At 40.9% G+C, this 26,585-nt stretch overlaps 2 protein-coding genes across 6 annotated transcripts in view; one reads left to right on the forward strand and one right to left on the reverse strand.

Moving 5' to 3' along the window:
• On the forward strand, positions 1-8,409 carry LOC101738738 (sentrin-specific protease). Its single transcript, XM_004925769.5, has 7 exons — positions 1-225; positions 425-522; positions 664-917; positions 2,748-3,817; positions 4,801-4,987; positions 5,420-5,647; positions 6,449-8,409. Exons 1-7 carry the CDS (start codon positions 140-142, stop codon positions 6,608-6,610), a joined length of 2,085 nt encoding a protein of 694 aa, XP_004925826.2. The 5' UTR covers positions 1-139; the 3' UTR covers positions 6,611-8,409.
• The window catches only part of LOC101741294 (uncharacterized), a 20,208-nt gene continuing 2,028 nt past the window's right edge, over positions 8,406-26,585 (reverse strand). For 2 of the 5 annotated variants that reach the window (XM_021347755.3, XM_062668401.1), the window contains exons 3-17: positions 25,576-25,713; positions 24,821-24,953; positions 24,089-24,215; positions 23,174-23,314; positions 20,019-20,150; positions 19,161-19,295; positions 18,179-18,249; positions 17,498-17,659; positions 15,937-16,076; positions 13,841-14,009; positions 12,787-13,021; positions 11,908-12,010; positions 10,909-11,048; positions 10,103-10,280; positions 8,406-8,736 (exon numbers count right to left, since the gene is read on the reverse strand). In XM_021347755.3, coding sequence (XP_021203430.1) covers positions 8,611-8,736; positions 10,103-10,280; positions 10,909-11,048; positions 11,908-12,010; positions 12,787-13,021; positions 13,841-14,009; positions 15,937-16,076; positions 17,498-17,659; positions 18,179-18,249; positions 19,161-19,295; positions 20,019-20,150; positions 23,174-23,314; positions 24,089-24,215; positions 24,821-24,953; positions 25,576-25,713 — 2,130 coding nt within the window. In that variant the 3' untranslated portion in view covers positions 8,406-8,610. Of the gene's footprint in view, positions 8,737-10,102; positions 10,281-10,908; positions 11,049-11,907; positions 12,011-12,786; positions 13,022-13,840; positions 14,010-15,936; positions 16,077-17,497; positions 17,660-18,178; positions 18,250-19,160; positions 19,296-20,018; positions 20,151-23,173; positions 23,315-24,088; positions 24,216-24,820; positions 24,954-25,575; positions 25,714-26,585 lie in introns of those variants that run through there. The other 3 variants (XM_021347759.3, XM_038021940.2, XR_005246637.2) reach the window with 3 other exon arrangements.

The following is a 26,585-nucleotide window of genomic DNA, read 5'->3' on the forward strand; positions in this document are numbered from 1 at the left end:
AAACATCAAAAAATAATGTTTAACATTAAATACTCTGTATTTTTGCTGCTCAGTTGTCTTTTTGAGATTCAATTTAGTTTTTAGTGAATATATTAAAAACAACAACCGAAACAGGTGATGGAAACATAAACTAATAAAGATGAAGTCCGTGTTGACTTATATACGCGGTCTTCTTGGTTGGGTTGATGAAAATCCAACCCTTAGGACAAGTTTCAAACGCGACAGGTAATGACTTTACATGTTTACAACACTAGTTATGGCGGCAAAGTTGGTATAGAACAGCTTAGAGTGTCATTAACTAATATAAAATATGTTCAAAGTACCCCTAAAAGTGGCCTGTAAATTTTGGAAGTAAGAGAAAACTTTTTACTGCTATCAAGGGATCACCTAGTGAGACATCTACAATTTTTTGTTGGTTTTGCAGGGCCGACGATGAATACTCTTCAGATGAAGAATTACCAGCATTAAAGCGCGTTAAACAGTTAAAAAGAACAAACTTCCCAGATATTATGACTTCAAAAGGTGAAATACTAGAGCTTACATGTTTCTACAATAACCTCTCCCCATTCCAATCTAATTGTAGTTTTGATGTAACTATAAAATTTACTATAATTATTTGTTAAATTATTGCAAATTTGTTTTAATTACCATATTAAAAAACAGATTCAGTTTCTTGGGAGAAAAATGGAAAAAATAGTAAAACCGTTCGTTATGTGCCAATACAATTGGAGGCTGGTCACCCGAGTACATCAACTCCAATTGAACCTGTGAATCAGGGGAGCAGGATCCGAAATGTACCAATTAAATACATACCAGTATTGGAGAATGGATCAGGGACTCCAGCACGGAAACCAAGGATACACACACCAGTGCGCCCAGTCATTAATTGCGCTGATGATGATGATGATGATGATGAGGTCAGTATACATTGTAACATTTAATTATTGTTCATCTGAACAACCATCCTGCTCATTTGAGACAACCAATGTAAGATTAATACAAATGAGACTAACTTTATGTCTGGAACCTCTATGTTGCAATGCATGTAGGTTCAAGTAACTACTTAATACAATCCAGGCTGGGAGTGAGCTTATCCATGTAATTAACTATGAGGCTTGGGACACATCCTTGGTCAAAGTATCTATATCTCTAAAGATAATTGGTATTTAGGGTTTAGGTCAATTGCTATTGTCTTATATGTGTGTTTTACTTACTTAATGAATACATTGTCCTGAACAAATTGACATACTTGTTTTTTTTAAAATATATTCTGTGGTTAATTGGTCTTTTAACTTATTTTAGTGGTGGTAATGGGCTTTAATAATTGTCTCGTAAAAACAGGATTTGACTTCATTTCCAACTGATATTTTAGGAGTTTTTTTTTTATTGCTTAGATGGGTGGACGAACTCACAGCCCACCTGGTGTTAAGTGGTTACTGAAGCCCATAGACATCCACAACGTAAATGCGCCACCCACCTTGAGAATAAGTTCTATGGTCTCAAGTATAGTTACGATTCCATTAGGGACCCATATTCTGTATAATTTATTTCTATTTTCCCACATTCAAGTGCAAATAATGGTATGGTAACAGAACAGTATTACCTAGTTGTAATATGGTTCCTAAAATGACCAACAACAAAATAGACTTCAACTGAATACTTATGTAAATGTTGTAGATTTGATTTTTCCTATGAAATACTATTTTCTGATTGTGGAAGGTCACTCACCAAAAACTTTTAGTTGGAATTTGTACTTCTGTGTTGTTGCTTAATACAAAAACAAAGGGCCCCTGAAGCTTAGCTTCTTAAATTTAATCATTAGCACTTATCCTTGTACTTGCACACGTTTGTAGTGAATGACTAAATGCTGCTTTTGAAGTCGTCGTGGCCTAACAGATAAGACGTTCGATGCATTCGTGTTGACCGATGGATCGGTCGGAATCGGAATCTTAGGCGGGTACCAATTTTTCTAATGAAATACGTACTCAACAAATGTTCACGATTGACTTCCACGGTGAAGGAGTAACATTGTGTAATAAAAATGTAACCCGCAAAATTATAATTTGCGTAATTACTGGTGGTAGGAACTCTTGTGAGTCCCCGCGGGCAGGTACCACGACCCTGCATATTTCTGCCGTGAAGCAGTAATGCGTTTCGGTTTGAAGGGTGGGGCAGCCGTTGTAACTATACTTTGCATGTGTGTTGGTGCAAAGTTTCAGGTAGTCCGATAAAAGTTTTTACACTTTTTTACTTTTCACACAATACTTATTAAGAAACACACAATTAGTCTCTGGTATATTGAAGAGAAGGGATATTTTGTCAGAAACAAGCACAGTCGAAGGCGGGTACACACAAAGTTATTGTATAAAAGTGTAAGCAGACATTATGTGACGTGGGTAGGCTCTGACTGATGTCGAGGCTGTGCAGCGGCCACTGCGCTCGGGCGACGACGTACCGACCGGACGTCACAACAACCTCGTTTTCGGTGCGCGTGTCTAATGCAGTCGATTGGTGCAAATCGACATGACTGAAATTTGTGTTGGAATGAAATGTAAATGTGTGGTGTATGTAAATGCGTACCAGTTGTGTGTAAGTGTATATGTGGGAGTAGCCCACACTATATTCTACATACATAATACTGTGACTTAACCAAGAGGCACAACTGATACTGTTATGACACTGTTTGTTTTTTTTTTAAATATTCATTGTGTTCCAAAACTTGAACTCACTAGCTTAATATGTTACAGGTTACTCTAGTAGAAGCGAATCCAGAAAGAGTGACGAAAAAGGCTCCTAGAGTTTACATCCTCGATGATGATGATGAAGACAATCAAAATGAAGGAGATGATGTCATATTTGTCAAGAAAATTTCAAGACCACCATCAGTAAAACCATGCATCATTCGTAATCAAGACGTTCCCGACAGCACTGCAATAGATCCTGTTTTCTATAGACTGAAAAAAACAGACAGATCTTCCCTATCCCCTAAAACATTTAACAAATACAAAAACTTAACCGGCATCAGTAAACCATACAAGAAGGTGACTCAAATTCCAAAATGGATGCACACAGGCAAATCCACGAATCTCTCCTACTCTAAAAATAGGTTATTAGGCTTAAATGGAGCAAGAACGACTTTATCAGAAGTTTTTAATCTAGATGAGAAAAGGAATTATCAAGAATTAATAAGAAAAGTTTCAGAGAATGTTCAACCTAGGAAGACAAGTAAACCGATAGACATTGTAAACTTAGCAGAAGAGTCAGAAGCATTCCGGTTAACAAAACGAACACAGAAGAATTCTTTAAACGAAATTAAGTTTGTAGAGAAAGGCTTAGCAGCTGAAAAAGAAAGTGATGCGACAAAAGAATATGACCCTATCACTGTTGCTTCGATAAACTCATCTGATTCTGAGATAGAGGTTGTTCCATCTGAGTCATCAACTTCGTCTTCTTATAAAATAGAACCAATTAATACCCTGCTGGATTCATTCAAAGAAAAGGCTGTGATAGCAGATGATTGGTTATCAAAAATCAATCTAAAATACAAGAATAGAGATTTGAACACCAAGGAGAAGTTAAGAGAAGCTCATAGAGAGTCAGAGATAATAACTAAAGTAATAAGGGAACAGAAATTTGCTCATTTAGAGAACAAATTGAAATATGAATTGAGCATACCAGAGAGTTTATTTGAGGAGCCCCAGCCAGTAGTGGAGCTACCGACTCTCACAGCTCAGCAAGAGCAGATGGTGAACAAAGCACTTGGGCCGGGACCAGCAGGACAAATACTCGTTGAGAAGTTTAATTTAAGGATATCAAGGTAAGAATAACCACTACAAATTGTGCTCATAGCTTCATATATCAAAAAAGCCATCCATATATCTGGTGATGGTGTGATTTGAACAAACTCATTTAAGTGATACTTAACATTTGCGGTTTCAGACAATTATCAGACTCCAAAGATACCTCTGTTTACGTTACCAATGTCTTCGAGACTAACATCTCATTTGAGATGTAATAATAGCTATCTCAGACATTAATCTGTGATTACCTTTTGTTGCCATATAAGCTAATGGCAAGCAAAATGGTCACTGTTGCCCTGTGACATAGAGTGTACCAGCATAAAAGCCAACAGCCTATCTTGAGATCAACAAAATGAACAGCCTATCTTGAGATTACAACAAATACTATCCTAAGGACATGTCATATTGGCTCAGGTTATATTAATGAGAGGTTTTATTCCAAGAGTTTGTTCATTATTGTTGGTTTTGTGATGCTACACAGGCATGTACATCCATGACCTTCAATGCATGGAGGCAATTCACACGGCACCGTCTTGTATTTAGTGGTTGTCTACCCACTTAAAGATTACCCATGATGTGTGATGAAGGGTATGCAGTGTGCTGTTCTTGCCCATCCGAATTCCTTGGCTATAGTTTTGAGCTTTCATAATATATGAATTAACTGAACTAGTATTTATGCTTTAGTAAATAAAAACTTGGTATCATTTTAATAAACATGGTAATTTTGTTTGTATGTTCCTATATTGTTTATTTAATTGAGTTGATCCTTTTCACAGTACAAGTTACTTTTTTTTTATGACCCGAGTAGGCAGACGAGCATACGGTCGACCTAATGGTAAGTGGTTACTGTCGCTCATGGACGTCAGTAATGCCAGAGGCAAAGCCAAGCCGCTGCCTACAATAGTCACTTTAATAATTATAATATTTCACAGTTATATTTTTGTTTAATTGATGTTGTGTGTAGTGATAACATGGTAAAAACTATTGATATAATTTCCAGGCGGGATCTCCAAACCCTCTCTGGTCTAAATTGGCTGAATGATGAAGTGATAAACTTCTATATGAATTTGCTAATGCAGCGAAGCCAGGATAACAAAGACTTGCCAAAAGTGTACGCCGCAAATACGTTTTTCTATCCTAAACTGATGCAGAGCGGACAAGCTGGATTGAGGCGGTGGACCAGAAAGGTGAGATTATTTTTTTATTGTTACTATTGACAACAATAATAGTTCAGTATTGCTAACAAAAATAATAGTTCAGTATTGCCATTGTAGTTATAATCCCCTCAACCTAGAGACATGAATATCAATAAAATTGTAGCAAACAGGCCAGGTGGTGGTGAGTGAGCCACTGGTATGATAAAATGTCATAAAATCAGTAAAAAAAATTTAGAACTGATGAAAATAAATACTTTTATTATTAATTAATTAAGTAACTTTTCCCCCATAAATCCTAGAATAGAATAGAAACGTAGTATTGTAAAGTGTCCAATGCCCCAGTGTACTGAGGAGACAGTTCCCGCTGCCGAGCAGCGACGAGTGCTGGGTGCATTTGTTGCAAACAAAACATATTCTCTAACGGAACTTCTAATTCAAACATTTGAAATTATTTTATTCCAGGTGGACATATTCTCGAACGATCTTATGATAGTTCCGGTACATCTTGGTGTTCACTGGTGTCTCAGCATTGTGGACTTTGGAGCCAAGAAGGTGTCCTACCTGGACTCCATGGGAGGACGGAACCAGGCCTGTTTGGACGCATTGCTGCAGTACTTGCGTGATGAACATAAAGATAAAAAGGGACAGCCTTTTGATGACAGCGGATGGAAGACTGAATGCCTCTCTAAGGTATGCACACTGCACACAGCCATGTCCACTCGATCAGACATCTCACTTGCTAATGTGGGGTACTGTTATGGGGTGGATCCAGGAGCTCTTTTTAAAAAAAGGACACTGTGACTGGCACTGAGTTTATTTTATAAAAGAAATAGTACAAAACGACGTGTGTTTTCGCTACTCAAGCCAAATCTGTTCTAACGCGCTTTAGTAATAAATCGTCTTTATATAGAGACGATGCATTTAAGAGTGCCTTAGTCTGCATTATTATTTATATTGTGTTATTATTCAGAGGCGATTTTTTTTTTAGATCGACGAGCTCACAGTCCACCTGGTGTTCAGTAGTTATTGGAGCCCATAGACATCTACAACGTAAATTCGCAATTTACTGAGATATAAGTTCTAAGGTCTCAGTATAGTTACAACGGCTGCCCCACCCTTGAAACCGAAACGTATTACTGCTTCACGGCAGAAATAGACAGGGCGGTAGTACCTACCAGCGTGGACTCAAGAGGTCCTACAACTAGTACTTACGCAAATTATAATTTTGCGGGATTGATTTTTATTACATGATGTTATTCCTTCACCGTGGAAGTCAATCGTGGAGATTTGTTAAGTACGTATTTCATTAGAAAAATTGGTACCCGCCTGCGGGATTCGAACACCGTTGCATCGCTCGATACGAGTGCACCGGACGTCTTATCCTTTAGGCCACGACGCCGCAAGTGAGGAATTGTGACTACCGTCAATGTCACGGGAAGTCATTGCACTTTGAAATGTTTTTTAACTATAGAGGACATCGTTGTGTTGCAGGACATCCCGCAGCAGATGAACGGCAGCGACTGCGGCATGTTCGCGTGCACGTTCGCGGAGTTCCGCGCCCGCAACGCGCCCTACTGCTTCTCGCAGGCCGACATGCCGCGCCTGCGCAGGAAGGCCGCGCTCGAGATCCTCACCGGCACCCTGCTGCTGTGAACCCTCCCCCACCCCGGCACACCCCGGGTCGCACGTGCGGCACGACGCGCCATAACCTTCCCTGAAGCTTATAATTTCATTTACATAAAAAAAAACGCCATCAAAAGATCTCGCCTCACGATTACTAGCAGTGTAATATGTCCATTTCATATTTCCATGCTGAATACTAGTGGTTTTATATCAAATCATATACTTTTGGAATTCTCAAATTTTCTGACATGAAGTTTACAAATCTGCGCATTACGTCATATGTGGCCGTGACACACGGCCGGGCGCAGCGCACGTCGCTCGGCTGCGACTGGTTCTCTGCTGTATTTGAAGTCCGTGCGATTTCATTGCATGTTAATTTCAATCTTTTTAAAATCTGTGACGCTTTGTACGCTCATGATTACAACCGAAGACGTGTGCGGTCACACTACCCCAAACAATTAATGAGAAGCTGATCCCTATGCTCCTTCTGAAGTCGCACGTGAGCCGCCCCGGGCCAAGGGAGCTCGGACTGAAACTTAAGTATCTTGTAAAAGGATCTATTCAACGAAATCCAATAAATACTATTTGTGATATTTATTGTCAGTCGAGTCGAGATCCCAGCTCTCTGAGTATTGTAGTTGCCAGGAAACGCCGCCCTTTGTACCGTGCGGAGTGCGAGCTCATCCACCCGACAAGAAAAAAAAAATAGTTTCCTATATTTAAATTGTATATTAACGTTACTCAATGTTGTGCAGCGAACCGTCGGGTCATGTCCCTCTGTGTCCTTAACCGATTCATATGAAGGGAGGGAATGAAGGGAATAGCCAAGGAGGCGATGGCTTGGCGCGGTGTCCTATGTCGCGGTTTCCCATCGTTGAAAATGCATTAAGAAGTTTTGCTTCGATAAATATCAATATAATTATATTATTAATATATGATTAAAGCAGAGCCCTGCTAAGTGTGAATGTACTAGTTTTCATTTATTTATTTACAAAGAAGTCGTTAACTGATTAATGTCATAAGGTTTATTTGTATTCAATTAGTGCGTAACGATTCCGAGTCGCATCGAGTTTCTAATACAAAGTACTTATTTTGTATTCTTTTGAAATAAAATAGTGTATAATTCTTATTTCATTTCCACAATTTAACTATAATTATCGGAATGAGAAGACAAACGGAAATGTAACGAAGTGCCTAAAGCGAGCTCTCGATTTAATCTGAGTCGTTTATTTGTAAGGATGGCTAATCACTGAAATATGCTTTTAACCGAGACCACACTTGTCCCATTATTTCACTTCAGAGTATGTTTCCAAAATAAATCTATATTATGGACGTTGGTGTATTGGATTTTTAAATTTCAAGATTTTTTCACTGCACCCCATATTTGACCCTCACTGACTACATAAAGATAGAGTTATGATTAATAAAGATTAAATTTTAATTGTAAATGCTTTACAAATGTGTGGCGCTTAAAATTTTACAATGTTTGTGCTTTTTCAATGGACCTTTTGCCATTAGAAAGGTGTGAAACATTTTAACATATCCAAATTATTATCTTTTTGTAAAAAAATTACAATTAAATTTGCTTCTCCAAAATAAAATAAATACATTCCTAAGTTTGTGTTGGGGCCCTACGATGCATTTCTGTTTGTCTTGTCACGATTAAAAACATAGTTGTATAAGTAAATGTGTATTATATAAAGTTAGTAAATACATACGTAAGTTATAATATAAAATAATCAAAAACTTTGATGAATGGATTGTAAGAAGGCGTGGACAATCGAACAATTTTTTTAAGTCAAGACATAAATAAAGAAATGATATGTCTATTTTGGTTGTTTTATTAGAAACTATAAAACACATTTCAGTACAAAAAATACAGATTTTAGACGTAACATTTTGTCTTTTTCATTTTCATTTTTGCCCTCTCGATTTAAGAGTCTTGACTTTTGTTTTTCACAATTACAATAGGCTCGTAATAAAACAGTAACATTTTAGTCTGATCGGGCAACACTGAGCCGCGGACGAGATTAGTCAACGCTGACCTTGATCATCCTAAGTTTTCCGGCGTCTATTAGTACCGCACCAGCGTCGTTCTTCCCTCCGCAGTAATGCGAGGATGAAAACACTGATATTAAACGACCGTGCATTTGACACTGGAAACAGTAATACTTTAATTGAAATATGAGAATACTTCAGGCTTATGCGAGTTAGTGACATCCAGATCCAAGTCCATAGATTAGACCGGTAGGCACGGAGTAACTATTATATGAATGGACTTCTTTTTTATTGCTTAGAAGGGTGGACGAGCTCACAGCCCACCTGGTGTTAAGTGGTTACTGGAGCCCATAGACATCTACAATGTAAATGCGCCACCCACCTCGAGATATAAGTTTCAAGAGTAAAGTTACAACGGCTGCCCCACCCTTCAAACCGAAACGCACCCTACCCGTGCGGACTCGAGAGGTCCTACCACCAATAATTAGGTACGCAAATTATAATTTTGTGGGTTTGATTTTTATTACACGATGTTATTCCTTCACCGCGAAAGTCAATCGTGAACATTTATTAAGTACGTATTTCATTAGAAAAAATGTTACCGGCCTGCGAGATTCCAACACCGTTGCATCGGTACATAAGAATGCACCGGACGTCTTATCCTTTAGGCCACGACGACTACAACTGCAACTGGCAACTGAATCTTCGACATTACAACTGAAGATGGCCTGTGGGATATTTGGTTTCTAGTGACATGGGAGCAGGGCCACCCCGACCCCCGGCAAGTCATGCCAAGCCAAGCCATTGCAGGGTCGCGCCGCCCTATGTGTGTGTAGTGTGCGAAACCCATGATGCGCCTCATACATATTTTTACGAATCTCCATGTTTTAATGTATTTTTTTATTATTTGTTAATTTTGACTTATTGTTTTGACGTAAATCTTGGGAGATTTATACTATAAATGAATTATATGTTTTGTTATTTACAAGGCATATGTTGCGCTTATTGTACATACTTACGTACTTATCAATATTGCACTACAAAGAATGTATTGTTGTGTAAGTGTAACATAATTTCGGTGGCGGCGCCCTTATTGTATTGGCGCTTATGTGCACCGCACACTACGCACACAGGGCGGCCCTGCAATCTGCATGTGAGGCCGAAATTTTGCCGAAGTTATTTACTGGTGGTAGGACGTCTTGTGAGTCGGCACGAGTAGATACCACTACCCTGTCTATTTCTGCCGTGAACCAGTAATGCGTTTCGGTTTGAAGGGGAGGGTGCCCGTTGTACTGTAAAACCGAAAATAAAAAATAAAAGTTGGTCCGAAATTAGTCAACTTATTAGCGTAAGCAACTGGTGGGTTGGTTATTGCAACATCAAAAAATTAATATAAAAATATTTAAACAAGCAGTACAGACTCGTAGGACTGACTGAAATTTAAAAAAAAAAGCAGTAGCATCCGCCCAGAAATTATTGTTTATTTTCCCCAAATAAATGACTATTTAAAAACTAGTGACATACCATAAAGCCGTGGTTGTACATCTCGTGCGCCCTGACGACGTGCGACAGCAAGTTGGCCGCCAGGAACCGGTCGAGCGCAGCACTATCGAAGACGTGTCCCGTGCCGCGCTTGGCGTTGGCGGCAAAGCCCTCGTTGGCTGACAACTCTAGCGCTAAGCTGGCCGTTATTTTGCCTTGTCTGTGGTAACGAAAACTTTATTATTTACTTTACAATTGTAGGCCACTTACGATGTATGACGATGTATGATTACGTATGATATTCTTGGATCACATACTTCTTCACTGTGCTACTCTTGGGTTTACCTATGCGTTTCTTATATAAAACATTGGAAACATAAAAAATGTGAATTTATTTATACCGCCTTTTTTTTACGCTGGGGAATCCATTTACGGATACCCGGTCGAGGGTGGTAACGGAACGGGTTATGTCGGTCTCCGACGCCTCTTGAGAGGAAGAAGGGGAGAAGAGAAGGACCGAGGTCCTCCACCTCCCCCAATTTCTCACAGGACACTACGCCTTGAAAAAGGCGCGCGAGGCACTTGCTCCGCAGAACCGTTATTAATACCGCCTACTTATAAAGTTTTGTTGAAGTTGAAATATAATGTTATTTGACAAAAGGCTCCTTCTAATTAATAATTTAGATGAAAAGGCAATTCATTCTTTCTATGTGAAAATAATAATATAAGGAACAAAATAGAAATAGAGCCTTACTTTATTAAAACGACAAGATTCTTCGAATAAAAATCAAACTATAGGTAGGTACCTACTTTGTAAATTTAAATTTAATGAAATTGTAATCAGTAACCTAACAGGATCATTCCAAAGAAGTTCCCAAGCAAGTGAACTTTGTTCAGCCGGCTTCGGCAACGGTGTAGGTATCTTTTCAATAGCTGTGATCAGTGGACACACCCATGGAGGAGGAATACCTCCGTGGCAGCAGAAGACCTGCTTGAAACATTAAATTAAGAATTTATTGAAATAAAAGTAATTTTTTTTTTATTGCTTAGATGGGTGGACGAACTCACAGCCCACTTGGTGTTAAGTGGTTACTGGAGCCCATAGACATCTACGACATAAATGCGCCACTCACTTTGTGATATCAGTTCTAAGGTCTCAGTATAGTTACAACGGCTGCCCCGCCCTTCAAACCGAAACGCATTACTGCTTCACGGCAGAAATAGGCAGCGTGGTGGTACCTACCTGCGCGGATTCACAAGAGGTCCTACCACCAGTAAATTTTATAAAAACAACGTACGACGCACAGTAACTGGTGATAGCACATCTTGTGAGTTCGCGCGGGTAGATACCACCACCCTATCTATTTCTGCCCTGAAGCAGTAATGCGTTTGGGTTTGAAGAGCAGAGCAGCCGTTGTACCGTAAAACTGAGCCGTAGAATTCTTGTCTCAAGGTAGATGGCGATATTACATTGTAGATGTCAACGGGCTCCGGTAACCACTTAACATCAGATGGACCGTGAGCTCATCCACCCATCTAAAAAAACACATTAAACATGCACTACTCAGTACTAAACAAAATAATACCTATATTTTTATTGGTTAGAAAGGCAGACGAGAGGCTACCGGAGTGGTTAAGGTAAATGCTGCCACCCACCTTGAGACATATGAGTTTTAAGTATCAGTTTTATAGTACAACGGTTGTCACACTCTTGAAACTTCAAACCTAAACGCGTTACTGCTTCGTGGCAGAATAACGGGAATAACGGGTTTTTTTTTGCGGATTTGATTTTATTATTCCAATTTGTTCTTTCATCGTGGAAGTCAAGTATGAATATGAACACAAACCTTGTCATCAACCACAGCAGCCAAAGGCAGAACATCAAAAACGTTGTTAATGGCATTCCATATTCTAACACCTTCCACTTCGCCGTATTTTGCGACGCATTCGCTAGAAAATTATTACTTATTGACGGTCCTACCACCAGTATTACGCAAATTATAATTTTGTGGGTTTGATTTTTATTACACGATGTTATTCCTTCACCGTGAAAGTCAATCGTGAACATTTGTCATGTACGTATTTCATTAGAAAAATTGGTACCCGCCTGCGGGATTCGAACATCGGTGCATCGCTAGATACGAATGCACCGGACATCTTATCCTTTAGGCCACGACGCGACGACTTCAAATTATTAAAATAAATTCTGGCCTATTATTGGTCAGTGCGCTCATTCTTATCAATAATATTGAAGTTTTGAACGCATTGCTGAAGTCAATGCGTAATGCATCTATGTTTGATAAATTATACCAATAGCTATTGTATTTTCTTCGATTTTCTCGAGTCTTAGACATAATATGTAATCATAACAATTGTCTAGCGTACTGCAGCAACACAATTATGCGTTATATTTTAAACGATATAATTTATGTGTATTTAAAATCATTCCTCAAATTGAACGGTGTCAGATGTATATGTGATTCCGCGATGACATATTTATCTACACAAACAAATCAAATCAAATCAGTTTTTTTTTTTATACATAAATGAAAGTATTGAAAGTCAAAAAGAACTATCGCCAATTCACAAAAACTAGCCTCCGTCCTGAGAAGAATTGGCAAGAAACTCAGCGGGCATGTTTTTTTTTAAATATTAGATTATAATTTTCATAAATATAATTTTTTTTTTAAATATCCATAATTCATAAAAAATATGTTGTTACAAACTTGTAGAAAGTAAACATCTTCTGTATATCCCTTGTTTCATGATTCCCTCGTAGAAGCAGGATAGCATCGGGCCGCTGGAGTTTACTGGCGAACAACCACGCCACCAGCTCGGTACCAAACTGACCGCGGTCTACGTAGTCACCGAGAATCAGCACCCGAGGCCACAGTCCTGCTTCCGAAGGCCAAAGAACTCTCTCCAGTTCTAATAATGCAGTCAGATTTCCGTGGAGATCTCCTGAATGAGTAATAAAGTCTATGTGTTCATAATTTACCTCACGTCGTGTAATGAAATGTAAATAAAATTGAATTTCGCTCTAATTTATATTGTATTGGTTTCAAGTTTATTGCCTCAGTTTAACATATTTTTTTTTGATTTTACTTTATTTATATAAAACATTACGTTAAATACAACAACAACAGGTACATAAGTAGGTGAATGCTCGAAGTTGAGTATTTTTCCATGGTGTTTTAATACATCATTCAGCCTACATAACTGAGAAAAAACTTCACTATATAAACAACTAAACTTAATGTTGCTATTAGCACAATGTTTAAAAGGTTTTTAAGATGAGATTTTCAATTGTCACTATATCACAGAAGATCGAAGACAGCTCCATACATTTCCGTTCTTTAAAAGCAAATCTAGTAAGTTAATGAAAAAAAACGGAGCGCGTGGAACTTGGTGCACGTGAATGAAGTGAAACTTCTTTTTCGATGTGTAGTATTGTGTTTTTATCATTTTTCATCCTTAAAGCAAATTGCTCTTGTAATAGGGAATGCTGTGTATAAGAGATGCGACATCTTCAACATTTATATTATATATATTTTAAATCGTAGATAGAAAAATAAATATAATATATTTTTTAAATACTTCATTAAAATATTGGACGCTACTCATTGCTAACTCTCGCGCTGGCCTGTAACAAGGATACTACGCGCATGCGTTTGAGTGCCACTCGTTCACTCTCGCTCTGTCTCTTTCTAGTATGGTCTAGACTTGTTGGAAGTCGCATTAGAAGTTTCACTTCAAAAAAAAAGTAAGTAAAACGCGAACCTAAAATATAAACTGGCGACTGTATCCTTAACAGCCTTGGTTCCGAAGCGCAAATCGGTAAAACTGCCACCGCTAGCTTCAGCAACATGGAACCCAGCGACGTCTCCTCCGCCGGAGACACCCACGACCACGCCGGCTTCTGTATAGTCCCACTTACTGAATTGCGTTTCTAAAATAAATTTATTACATAAAAAAGAATAATTAGTGTTTTGACTTACTTCATTATTTGAAGAAAATCATGATCATTATGATCTGACGTTCGTGATTACAATAGTTTGTAGAGCGCGTTGTGAGCCCGCAAGGGTAGGTATCATCAGCCTGATTTTTATCACAGCGCCATCATGTACCTATTCCGATTTAAAGGGTGAAACAATCGTTATATAATGCAACAGATATTGAGACATCTTAATTTATGGGATTTATGTTGTGATGTCTGAGGGTAATGTTTCTGGTCGTAGGCCCAGTGACGGATTTAGGCTTGATGCCGCCCTGGATCATGTTAATCGCACCGCCCTTAGTGTCAGATTAAATTTTATTAATTTTGATCCAATATTTTTATTTAAAATTTAAAATAACTTAATAAATTTTCTTATAGAAAATAATCTGACTTCATTTTCAAACTATAAACAAATCACTGTCTTTACTTTTTTCGTCTCTGAAATTTTGGCATTTCAAAATTTTTGCCGCATATCAAATCGTGCGGCCCTTTTATTTTTATTTTATAATCCCCATCGAGCTCCACCAATCCTCCCAATCGTGCCGCCCTAGACCTGGGCCTCACGGGCCTGGGTCTAAATCCATCACTGCTTAGGCCAAGGAAATTTAAAACAAATTAGCAACACGGGTGTTCGTCATTCTTTGCCTTGAAGCCGTTTACTTCATTCGGGCACATATATATTGTTTATACCAGAGGCACAACCTAGCAATGCGTAGCGTTTAAAACATTTTTGATGAAGGAAATGACATGATGCAGCGGATGCACTGATAAGAGAAATCAATTCCAAATACCGATGGTATCTACATTGATTCACTAAAAAAACGACCGGTTCTTTTCACCTGTTTATATTTTTTTAACATTACATATTGTCAATGTACCTATACGGAAAATAGAATAGAAAATCTTTCACACAGGAAGAAAGTACTCAAATACAGTCTTCTGTAAGTAAAGAAGTTGCATATGAATTAGCATATATGATATTAATAAATTAGATCTTCTAGAAACCTCCATAGATATTCCCCTTTATCAAAGATTTGTAGTGAATATAACCAAATATGTGCATTAATTGACGGCATAGTCGTCGTGGCCTAAAGGATAAGACGTCCGGTGCATTCGTATGAAGCGATGCACCGGTGTTCGAATCCCGCAGGCGGGCACCAATTTTTCTAATGAAATATGTACTCGACAAATGTTCACGATTGACTTCCACGGTGAAGGAATAACATCGTGTAATAAAAATCAAAACCCGCAAAATTATAATTTGCGTAATCACTGGTGGTAGGACCTCTTGGGAGTCCGCACGGGTAGGTACCACCACCCCGCCTATTTCCGCCGTGAAGCAGTAATGCGTTTCGGTTCGAAGGGTGGGGTAGCCGTTGTAACTATACTGAGACCTTAGAACTTATATCTCGAGGTGGGTGGCGCATTTACGTTGTAGATGTCTATGGGCTCCAGTAACCACTTAACATCAGGTGGGCTGTGAGCTCGTCCATCCATCTAAGCAATAAAAAAAAAAAAAAAAAAAAAAAAAAAAAAATCGACATTTTTTACGACACGTAGATCTCAAAGTTAAACTAGTATCCAAGTTTCTTTGTTTATAATTAGATGAGAGAATATTAAGTGGCTAACTCTTGTTTTCATGTTCTATTTAAGTTTTTTTTTCTTAGGTTGTATTGTTACCATTTAAATTGAACCTACTTTTCTGTTTTTTTCTAAAATTGCTGTAACATGTCTTAGAATGTTATTAAGAGATTACTGTACATACCTGTAACTGTCTTACATACCAGTACTTAATTTTATACTTGTTAATTTTAAGCTTGAATGTTTTGTGTGTATTGCTGTTGGTGTGTCTAAATAAATAACCTGCATAAATCCGAACCTGCACTGGTTTCTCGATCGAAGAGGCGAAGTAGTGTACAGCGGCTAACGCTTCAGAAGGCAGTGAAGTAGAATTCAACATCTCGTAGGAGCGAGACGGGCCGCTGATCAGGCGTGTGGTAGATGAGCTCGCTGCATCTTCTGCTCCAGTTGAATAGGTATATATAATAGCACCGACTGAACCTTACCCATCGAATGGGATGTATTATTATGCTCTTGCGTTTTTTTTTTTCAAATAAACTGAATACGCGAAGCATATTGAAAAAAATTTTTGGTATCACCTATTCTTCGAGTATTGGGTTTGGGTTATAATAATCGAATAAATTAATAGATAATAAATGAAGAGTATTTCTTTGTATGTATACTAGGTTTTCTCCTTTTACTGAGTAAGTGAATTCGATTTTTGACTGGTGCAAATAGGCAGAGAAACTGATATTAGACTACTCTGCTTATAATAATTAATAATAAAAATTATAATGTATTAGTTAATAAATTACTACCATAATAAATAAATCACTACCATAGGTTGAATACCTACGTTGTCCAAAAAAACACTGAGAAGTGGTAATGTGCGAAAACACGTGTTAACAAAAAAATCTAAACTCTGTACCGAAACGGGAATAAATTAAAAAATCAATATAAATTTACCACGTATGTATAAACACTTTTAGTTGTCATTTATTTCGTGAACATGGAACATGATGGAAATGCATACAACCTTCGCCTCCCAAGACTGAACATCACGCGGGTCGGGTCATTGTTTGCACCATATAAATTATATTTTTAGTGCTATCGTGTCATCATCCATTAACGGTGCTTTTAGGATCCACTTTTAATCGTATCCGTCGTAGCCGGAAAAGATGGAGTGACCAAGTGTCTGAGTGTCTGGACATGAGACTGAGCCACGCACTTCACTGTGCCACTGACCGACATAAGTGGCTAAAAATTACGAAAAAGGTCACAGGCGGGCGCATCGCGATGCTCAGCAATGAGCGATCGACTGAAGGAGGAGGAGGAGGAGGATCCACTAACGGTGCTTTTAGGCACCACAAGCACCGGTCACCGTCCTCGTCGAACCCGTCGCTTGCGACGAAGGGCTCGACGAGCGAATTAACCCACAGACACAGCCCACTGAGTTTCTTGCCGGATCTTCTCAGTGGATCGCGTTTCCGATCCGGTGGTAGATTCTGCGAAGCACTGCTCTTACTAGGGTCAGTGTTAGCAATTCTCCGGTTGAGCCCTGTGAGCTCACTTACTAGTTAAGGTTACGCTGAAATAGCCTCTCAAGGCATCAGCTTAGGTAGGGGCAATTCCACTACAATACATACTCACCGGTGTGCTACCTACAAATGTTAGGGCGAAGCTGAAATAGCCTCTCAAGGCTATCAGCATAGGTAGGAAAAAAAAGAAAAAAAAAATCGTGTCATAAATCGCCGGCACTCCTGTCGGCGTTTTCGTGAGAGACTCTTTTCGTTTATCCAGGGGAGCAGGAGAACATTTTTTGATTTTAGTTTTTTTGAGTACATTGTTTTATAAAAACTGTTTTGATTACAAAGCCTTACCATCAAATCCACTAAGCCGTTGAATCTCAACCGGCTGATTCCGACGCAGGACGACAGTGTACGAAGCTAGACAGTGGTCGGCGGCGTTAGGACGAGCTCGGTGTGCAATCGCGGCCGAATGCCGAGCCATGTCGATAAACGTAGAGCCTGTTGTTACTGCAACTGTATTTTATAGGATTAACGACATCTTGTTATTAAATTTAAAACTATTCAGACTGCTATGGCGAGCTGGTATAATAGTTGTTACTATTTTTGTTGCATTTTCTGGGTCATTGTATAATTTTTATTTATATTTTGTTAAAGTTCTTGGCCATTGGTGGATAATTCGCTGCTATACCGATACAATAGTTACTTCGACTTAAACGTAGGCATTAATTATTTTTGTGTCGCTAGTTAGTTTCAGCTACATATTCGTTCAAATTCATTATGAATTGTATATTATTTGGACATTTAAATAAAATAAATTGCTTGGAAAAAATTCCGTGGAAAAAACTGAACTATAAAGGAGGTTGAATTGCACGGAATTCTACGCATGCGGACTTCTTTAAAGTTGACTTGATAACGCTAAGTCGGTCCGCATATTATAATATTTTTTAAATTATTTGCACCGGTACGAAGTTTCATTGTCCGACAAGTGAGTGGGCGTGTTGTTTCTAGAATTACATAGAATATTTAGGTTACCTTCGGTGGGGGTCGCTGGCACTTTGGACGCGGAAGGGGTATTCGATTGGTTTATATCATTTTCTCTTGCGCTAAAAAAATACACTAATTAAAAAAAAAAACGTGTGTGTGAATTTTATAGAGAACTTGAAATATAAAATTATAAGCAATCTTCGTGCTGCTGTGCTCGGCTTCGTCATAATAATAATAATTAAACGTCATGAAATCTGTTGTTTATCATTAGGTCATTTCGAAAATCGAATTCGTTCATCATTATAAACTATGAAATGTATGTTTGTTACCGCTAATCCTTGAAAGTACTCACGCGCCCTCTGTCGTACGTTGACAAAAAGTACACTTAAGGTAACAAGAACAATATCGACTTTCGTCTAAGTGCCCCACTTAGACGAAATACGAGCATAGGTTACGAACGAACTAACACGTGTTTATATACGTTCATAGGTCTTCGCCCACTGAGATTATTCTCGCCGGATCTTCTCAGTGGGTCGCGTTTCCTATCCGGTGGTAGATTCTGCGTAGCACTGCTCTTGCTAGAGTCAGTGTTAGCATCACTCCGATTTGAGCCCCGTGAGGTCACCTACAGTTAGGGCGAAGCTGACATAGCATCTCAAGGCTATCAGCATAGGTGGAAAAAAAAATTTGCTAGAAGTTTTGGTTAATTCAGTGAAATATAATTAGGCCAGTTCTGTGTAATTTATTTTCTTTTTTTAACTACCTCACTTCTGGTCGATAATAATGCAATAATTGGTTTACCGAGGTAGGTCGTAGCGTTGCTTGTGAACCCGGTTGGATAGCTACCAACATCTTACCTATTTCCGCTTCTAAGCAGTTACCCGATCCGGTTATTAGGATGGGACAACTATTTAATTATACAACACAACATAAAAATTTAGAAAAATTGGTTTCTAAGAATTAAGTGTTGGTCAACTTCTCAACATTAACACAAAAGTAATTTATTTGCAAAAACATTTTTTTAACTTACTGCAAATCCATTATATATCCCGCTATACTCCTCGGAGATCGGAGTAAGGAGCTGGTCCCGCGAAGGAGGAGATCGCCAACACCTCGCAGGAAGTCAGCAAGCGGCAACTGGGAATTCGGTTGCATTCCTAACTGCCTGAAAAACGCTTTCTTTAAACTCATTGAGTCACTCGCACAGACAGTCATCGTGTCGCATCTCGATGACGATATTGCAGGTTCAAGACGGTACATACACTTCCACTCGACGTCGCCCAAAACACGTCATTACAGATCCTTCAGATCCATTAACGCTGCTTTTAGGTACCACAAGCACCGGTCACCATCCTCGTCGAACCCGTCGCTTGCGACGAAGAGCTCGACGAGCGAATTAACCCATAGACACAGCTCACTGAGATTCTCGCCGGATTTTCTCAGTGGGTCGCGTTTCCGATCCGATGGTAGATTCTGCGAAGCACTGCTCTTGCTAGGGTCAGTGTTAGCATCACTCCGGTTTGAGCCCCGTGAGCTCACTTACTAGTTAAGGCTACGCTGAAATAGCCTCTCAAGGCATCAGCTTAGGTAGGGGCAATTCCACTACAATACATATTCACCGGTGTGCTCAGTTCGAGTTTTTTAACGTTCTCGATAGCGTAACAGTTTTGTATGCTCACTGTTCCAATTGAACAGCGCCTCTAGCGGCAAACGTAAGGCAAACGTTCCAACTCCATACAAATTTTAGTTAACTTTATCGCTATCGAGAACGTTAAAATACTCGCACTAAGCATACTGTACGTACGGGTTTTTAACAGACTTGAGTATACTAATGGTAGTTTTACACGTTCGTTGTTGTGATAGCACATTAAAAGTGTAATCGTGTGACCTGAGACAGAGGTCGGCGTCCCTGGCGAGACTGAGCGCGTCCCCGGGGAGCTGGCGCGCTGCTCGGGTCGCCCCCACCAGTTCCTTGAACTCAACGTACTCCAGCTTACCGTCTCGATTGCTGTCAAAGTACCTGAATCAATTGAGCAATTCATTGTTGATCAATCTGTTAAAGAACAATAATTTAAATACCGAATAATTACCTCTTTATATGATTATTATTTCTATTGGTGTTGGTGAGTAGACTAACTCATGGCCCACTATTAATATAGCTCCTACTTTGATTCATGTCTTCGTAGTTTGAATGATATTGTATGACGGTTGTTCTACCCTTAAAAACAGTGCGCGTAAGTGATTCGTGAACAAATTAAACAAGTTGCTGGTGCCATCAGTAATTTCAGGGTTTGTTGTCCATTACGTGGTTATGTCACAACGTTCAGGGACACGTGCTAGATGCGAAATTAACTAACCACTGAATCGGAAATGCAACCCACTGAGAAGATCCTGTGAGAAACTTAGTGTGCTAAGCCCTTTTTTTTTTTTTTTTTTTTTTGTTTTTTTTTTTTTTGGTCAGGAGGAAATCGCCGGACTTCCGCCCTTTTCTGGGGATACTGGGCGGGGTATGTCAGAGTCGAACTGACTAAAACCTCCTGTCGCTCAACAACCAACGTCCAAACCTCGCATGAGACAGAACTCATGAAAAGGCAAAGGGGGGAAAGTGAAGTGTTTAGTGCGGAGCACATCTCTCCCATCACCCTCCCCCTCGGGACGCCGGACTGGCGGTCGTCGGCGCCACGACCACCAGCCCTCTCGGTCGGCAGACTGTCCGAAGCCCGCCTAGATGGCGCCGGTTAGAGTGGGTTACCCTACGGAATACCCCGCTGGGCCAGAACCAGCATGGGTCGAGGATAGCCGGCCTTCCATCACCCGGATGCTCTTGCGTAAAACGCGTGCAGAGCAGCTTGCACGTCGTCTTCTTAGGCCCCCCTCGCCGGTCCCCAGACCGACATGTGAGGGGGACCCGAAACACTTAGAGGGCCAGGGCTTGGGCGAGATCCGCCTCCCTGGCCCCCGCTCGACGGCGGCGGGATTGTGCGTCTCTCACGCGCCCCGCCGCCTCCTTCTGCGAGATGGTGCACTCGCAGAAGTCGAGCATCGCCTTCCACGACTCGTCGTCGCCGAGCATCGATGCCACAACACTCGGCAACGACAAGTCGGTTCCTATTTTTGCGACGAGGACACGGCGCCACCCCTCCCATGCGGGGCAGGCGACGAGCGTATGCTCTGCCGTGTCCAAGTCGCAACCACAATGGTGGCACTCTGCCGTCGGCTCGGCTCCGATCCGGTGCAGGAACTCACCGAAACAACCATGCCCAGTGAGCACCTGCGTGAGCCGGAAAGTGAGGCGTCCTCTGTCACGATTCACCCAATCCACAAGGACCGGGCGAATCGCCTCGACGGTCCTACGACCAGCCGAAGGATCGGCCAGCCGTCTGGACCATGACTCCAGCACGGACCGCCGAGATTGGCCCCTCCGCGCTCTGACCACACTGGGGCTGGGACGCGCCACGCCCCGGGCACGAAGGTCAGCCCGCCACTTATAGTCAGCGGCGAGCGCCTCCGCTTCCAGAACCCAAGGCGGCGTCCCAGCCAGTACACACGCCGCCTCAAAGAAGATGGTGCGATAACCACGGATGACCCTGACCGCGATGGTGCGTTGCGGCCGTTGCAGCAGCTTCGCCACCCCCACGGCCAGGGACTGGCCCCACACGGGCGCCCCGTATAGGGCCATTGATCGCACCACCCCCGTATAGAGACGGCGCGTCACCTGGTCAGGCCCCCCGACGTTGGGCAGAAGCCGGCTTAACGCGCCGGCCACCCCCAACAAACGAGGGACCAGGTTCTGAAAGTGAGCACGGAAGGTCCAACGACTGTCCAGAATGAGGCCGAGGTACTTCAACTGCACCCCGACCCCGATACGGACGCCTCCAACCACGATATGGGCATCGACAGGTGGCACTCTCCGGGGCCTGTGGAACCACATGGCCTCGGATTTACTGAGCGCCACGTCGAGGCCCAATCTCCTAATTTTGCCGACGACATGCGCCACCCCAGCCGTAGCAAGACGGGCAGACTCAGAAAAACTCCCCCCCCCGGGCCACGACCAACGTGTCGTCTGCGTAACAGATAACGCTCAGGCCCGGGAGGAGGGCACCTCTCAGCACCCAGTCATACCCGATATTCCACAAAAGGGGGCCGAGCACCGACCCCTGTGGAACACCGCGCACGACCGGGAACCGGTGCAGGATCCCACCGTGTCCGGTACACGTGACCGATCTGTCCTCTAAGTAGGAACCCACCAGTCGGCGAAGGTAGGGGGGCACTCTATGTCGTTCCAGCGCCCCCCCTATCACAGACCAGGGCAGGGTGTTAAACGCATTGGCGATATCGAGCGACACCGCCAAAGCCACCCCACCCCTGGAGACGGCCTCCTCCGAGAGGGCCCGCACGCGAAGGATCGCGTCTACCGTTGAGCGGCCCTCTCGGAAGCCATACTGCTCCGCCGACAGATCGGGTCCCACCCCGACTAGATGCTGGATGATGCGGGCTGCCAGAATGCGTTCCAGCAGCTTGCCCACCTCATCCAGCAACACGATGGGACGGTACCCGGCGGCAGTATCCGCCGGGCGCCCCTCCTTTCTCAACAGCACGAGTCTGCCCGTCCTCCACGATGAAGGAAACCGTCCCGACTCGAGGCAGGAGTTGTAAAGTCTCAAGAGTCGGTCCCCTAGGTGCTAAGCCCTACCTATCACCAGACATCATTTGATAATTCGGTCGTCGGTTCAATGATATTTTTCATTTCTGTATTTCGAAAAAAAAACTCAAACATTGTTCTTATTTGTAACTTAAATTATCGTATTACAAGAGAATGAAATTTTGATAACAACTTAAGATTCGATCGTCAATATTTGGGAAACCAAGTGCTTCAAAGCGTATCGCAGTCACTGACCCGCGGTTTGAGCAAATCCATTGATTTTATTCAAGCTTATTTTATCTGCAATCATTGCAGCAGCCGTATATTTGTTGGCTCAACCATTAAAAGATGATATAAAATTGCTCTTTAAAAACTAAGCCCGTAAGATATTGACTTTACACCTGAAAATGTATCTGCAACGTATTTCGGCCGGTACACCTCCATGAGTAGTGTGTGGTTCCAAGGCCGCAGACCAGAGCATAAACTCTTGGAAGGACAGACCTCCTCTGCCCGTTACGTCAGCTGAACTGTCGAGGTAGGAGCTATGTTCATAGAAAAATACTTGGGTAATACGTTTCTAATCGTTTCAAGACAAAATTCCGAGGAATGAGAAAATTTACGCATGTATCAAGGACCGATGGCAAAACAATAATTTTATTATTTTGGCATGACTACAGGAGCCAGATATAAATAGTTCGATCATAATTTTGGGGTTTCTAAACTATATTAAATCATTTTTCAGTGTCTGTTATTCGTAAAATTATATTTTGTTAATGAAAAACTTCTAAGATGAAGATGATTTTATTGTGCTGACGACTAAAAGAGCTCAGTGCCCATCTGATGCTAGGTTGAACCACCAAGTTGTATGGTGGCACCATTTATCTTCAGATACAAGGTCAAAGTCTCAATTATAGAGTAAAAAAGTATATACTCTTTTGGTAGAATGATTGTCTCAATCTCAAAGCAGAACATATAAATAGTACACGAAAGAAAGGAGGTCTGGTAGCCGCTCAATACAAGAGCCCATAGACATTAACAACGTAAATGTGCCACCCACCTTGAGATATAAGTTCTAAGGTCTCAAGTATAGTTACAACGGCTGCCCCACCCTTCAAACCGAAACGCATTACTGCTTTACAGCAGAAATAGGCAGGGTGGTGGTGCGTACCTGCGCGGACTCACAAGAGGTCCTACAACCAGTAAAACAATTTCGTTGTGTTTATTCGTTTAAATAACCTAATGAAATTACATAAGGTTTAAGTGTCAAAAGCGCGAAGTTCTTAACTTGCTTACAAAGATCGAACAATGATACGAACCGAAATAAACTGATACACTGAGACCTTTGCCAGCCCAATTCGACCATGAACTGCGTGAAGACGTTCTGGCTCATGAACATTGCAGGGTACACCATTAAAACGAATTCTTGATACAAGCGCAGCTGATCTGCCGATTAATGAGCTAAGCTGACTAGATTCCTCATAACTTCATATCACAGGAAATTCAGAATAAGGCCTCGTGTTCCACATACAATTTAATATCTATTCAACTTTCAAATTTGGGCTACTAACCTTAAGAGTTTAGTAGGTCACAACAAGGCATGACAAACTTAAGAACTAAACGGCAACAGTAACTCAACGCTTCTGTGTAGAAACATTAGGTTGTCTTTGCTGCATTTAAATAATAACAATAATTATGCTGTCTATACGAACACATTACATACCCACCGTTTTTGAACCGTAAATATTTATTTATTTACATTTTTACAAGGACCTACATTGCTCTTAAAGCCAACGAACGATACTCCGTCACTGTGAGCAGGAGACCGCCTCTAATAGATTGTTTTATTTTATTTCTAACACAAAATTATTAAAAGATATTTGCCCAATCTATGAATAAATAATTCGTAGTGCCCAATTAAATATTTCTGCTTATTATGTAGTACATGTTATACGTGAAGAATATAACTAAAACTAATCATTGCTCGTATGATGGAATTTTGAACAGTTCACTCGGCGCTAATAACAAAAAAATAAAACAGGAAGCGTTACCGTCATGCCCATAGTTGGCCGCCTGAAGCAGCTGGTAATTTGGAGAAGTGAGTACCACAGCGCCACCGGCCACATCGGTACCGACTATCAGGTTGTCTTCGCAGATTTCCACCAAGTGTCCGCTTTCTGTTTTCTAGAAAATTTTAAGCAGCTTGGCAGTTTTGATCACTACTAAAAACTTAAGGCGGTTCTCAAATTACAAGTATTCTAAGCTATTGCATAGCTTTTATCGCAGGCTTTGAGCGCGGCGACCGAATCAAGAAATTCCGTAACGAAAATAAAACCTAACGCCCCACTCCGCCTACCATGTAGCTCGCGTTCAACACATTCACACGTTGCGCTTATGTAGTGTTTGTGAATAAGCGTGTGGCGTGACGTCGCACTGTATGCGCATGAAAAGTCTGCCCATCTCTCTCTCGCGCGGTCTAGCTTATGAGTGTGAAGGAGATAATTAATGTTTTGCATTTGTTAATGTTTATAAATATAGCGTGATCTTATTTTATTATTGTTTTAATATTAAATTATTATTGTCTAATTATAATTCCATAAGATGATAAAAAATGCTATGCAGTAGCTTTACCGCGGCAGTCCCCGAGTGTCACACGTGTTTTTTGTTTTTCAAGTGCCTGGATATTCTCGGTAATTTTAAACGAACATCGTGAACCACGCCGTGGTTGCGTCAAACTATGGAACTTCAAAAATAACCCTAAATTTTAAAACGGTCCCTTTTAGCATTGGCTTAAAACAACATATACCATAATATCCAATTCGTTTGCCTTTTCACCGATACTCATGAGCGCGAAGATCACTACTTCTGGACTTCGCAGCATGGCGTGCGCGCGCTGACGTTCCAGCTCTACCATGGTAAGCCATTGGATGCGGTTGCGTGAATTCTGTACCAAATGACATGCTAAGATCGGACATAGTCGAAAGATAATTTTAAGTTTAGTTATTAAGGACATTTTTTGACGTCGATGTAGAAAGAGCACAGCTATTGATGTAGATAATGCGGGTAATTTACTGGTGGTAGGACCTCGTGTGAGTCCGCACGGGTAGGTACCACCACCCTGCCTTATTCTGCCGTGAAGCGGTAATTCGTTTCGGTTTGAAGGGCGGGGCAGCCATTGTAACTATACTGAGACCTTACAACTTATATCTCAAGGTAGGTGGCCGCATTTACGTTGTAGATGTCTATGGGCTCCGGTAACCGCTTAACATCAGATGGGCCGTCAGATCGTCCACAAAACTTAGCAATAAAAAAAATAGGATCGGAGACAAGGCAAAATAAATTTTAAACTAATATAGTAAAAAAAAAAATATTTTGGACAGTAGGAATAAAGTTCTGGACTTCTATTTTTAGATACCCAAATATTAACTGCTATGGCTAAGTAGCGATTGTTCACTCGATACAGCAAGCTGTCACAAGATCAAGATCACCGCAACAGCCACGTCATTTAGATTGATTTGGCACAAAGATAATAATGACCAGTTATGTTGTTAGTGACCAAAAACTAAGGACTGGTATTGTCTTTGAAAAGAAGTAAAGTTCTCGTGACATTACCATTAGTTATTTTCTAAAAAAAAAGGAAATTGATGGTCTTATTCTTTTTCGGATTGTGTAAATCGTAATAGGGCATTTTGTGAGCCGGCACTGATTTGTACCACCGGATTGGAAGCAGAAGTCGTTGTGACCTAATGGTAAGCCGCCCGGTGTATTCGTACCGGGCGTTGTGACTTTGTCATATTTGAGTCGTCTATTATCAAA

The sequence above is a fragment of the Bombyx mori genome, chromosome 4, assembly GCF_030269925.1.
Source record: "Bombyx mori chromosome 4, ASM3026992v2".
NCBI classification, from domain to species: Eukaryota; Metazoa; Arthropoda; class Insecta; order Lepidoptera; family Bombycidae; genus Bombyx; species Bombyx mori.